This window comes from Carya illinoinensis, chromosome 2 (assembly GCF_018687715.1).
Source record: "Carya illinoinensis cultivar Pawnee chromosome 2, C.illinoinensisPawnee_v1, whole genome shotgun sequence".
In the NCBI taxonomy this organism is placed as follows: domain Eukaryota; kingdom Viridiplantae; phylum Streptophyta; class Magnoliopsida; order Fagales; family Juglandaceae; genus Carya; species Carya illinoinensis.
Window position 1 is genome coordinate 17205500 of NC_056753.1, and position 1757 is coordinate 17207256.

Here is a 1757-nt window from a genome sequence, read left to right on the forward strand (position 1 = left end):
AAAGTTGGCAAAAACCTGGATTTGCACAAGCATTATATGTATATATGGACCTATCTACAACATTTTGAAGTAACGAACTTTGAATTCGCGCTCTCTAGTTTAGAGCAATGGACCCATCTACGAACTTTTGGAAAGAATTAAATGAGTTACCGGTGAATTTTGTGTTTACCAAAATTAAGGGGCAAGGAGCAGAACGGATCCTCCAAATTGTAGTTTACCTCTACACGCATGCGTGCATATGCAGCAAGCTATTTATGATTCAAGCCAGAAAAATCGGTTGCAAGTTGGACACTCATATCCTATAAAATGGTTGCACGCATGGGCAGAGTTCCTGCAAGTCACTAGTGATATTATTAGAGCAAGACACTGTAACTGAAGTACTGATACTCTGTTAGTAATCAACGTACGAAACATGGCCTCGAAATCAGCTGTCTTTGTTTTGCTCATGGTAGTCGTTGCAGTAGCAGCCCCAATAGCAGTAGCACAATTGGGGACCGTAGGTCGTCTGCTGGATCGGATCCGCATACAGGGGACTGTGTTTTGCTCTATCAATGCCACTGGTAGTACTGCCAGCCCGGTCTTCCCAAGTAAGTTAATTTCTCAAAATTTATTACCACTGCGTGCATGCTTAAATATTCCTAGTATGTTCATCACTTTGTCATATTGTTGTAGATGCTCGGGTACAACTGCGGTGTGGAATTGGAGATGTGGTTTCGAGGGCAACGACGAATAGGTTAGGATTGTTCTTGATGCAGTTCATTCCACGACAAACGCTCTCTTCAATCTTGGCCGAGTGCAATCTATTTGTCATCACACCACTCGCCAGGTGCAACGCTACTCTTCCCGGTGTGGGGGTCTTGCGCTCGCCCTTACAGTTTATAGGAAACACTACTGTTGGACTTATTAATAATATCAACATTGTTCCAGGTGGGTTCGTCCTTGTTAATGTCACAGTTTGATCAACAAATAAGTTAAATACGTATGCGAATAAGGCCTATCATGACCAATCACAGGAAGATTATAGTATTAAATATTACTTTTCTAAAGTAAGTCGTCATATCCTAAGAGTTGTCTCCTTTCTTATTGCGAAGGTTGTCATGATCAAAACTGTAAACTTCTTTACGAAGCAGTTCTGCTGTCATTAAGGAATAAATTAAGCCTTCTATCAAAACTAGCTTGTTTCTGAATCTTCCATCCATTCTGTTTTTGATTGTATATATATGTGTGTGTGTATGTATCTAATATTAACACATTTTTCGGAGATAGTGGCCAACAGTTAATTGCAATTGGCATCACTTTTACGTATTCTTTGCTAACCAATTTTCAATTGAGGGATCAATTTGATTTAGCAACTTGAATTTGGAAAGAATTAATTAACTGCAGAGGGGTCTAATTTTTTATAGCTTACCTTAAAGACTATATAAAGATATTTATCAAAACTCATAATTGGTTTGCCAAAATTGGTTGAAAATGTTATAGACTTTTAAGAAAGCTGTAGAGCATTTGAGCTTTGCTGGATCCATGCGGGGGGAACTGGGAACAGCTTTGATTCAAGCAATTTAAAAAACAAAGGTAGAAAATTGAATAAAATAGAAAAGGAGAAGGAGAAGAGAGACTTTTAGGGCTACATCTTTACTATTGTCAATTGTTCTTGAATACATAAAATATGTCCCTATTTATAGATGAATGAGATTAGAAAAATAATGGAAATCCAATAGATCAGTTAGTATAATTGATTTACAAAATATAGAATAAGT

General features: G+C 37.6%; 1 protein-coding gene across 1 annotated transcript; it reads left to right on the forward strand.

Annotated features, from left to right (window-relative positions):
* The first annotated feature begins 327 nt into the window (after positions 1-327).
* On the forward strand, positions 328-1171 carry LOC122294497 (phylloplanin-like). Its single transcript, XM_043103281.1, has 2 exons — positions 328-587; positions 673-1171. The coding sequence occupies exons 1-2, from the start codon at positions 413-415 to the stop codon at positions 957-959; spliced, it is 462 nt and encodes a 153-aa protein (XP_042959215.1). The 5' UTR covers positions 328-412; the 3' UTR covers positions 960-1171.
* The last annotated feature ends 586 nt before the right edge of the window (positions 1172-1757 follow it).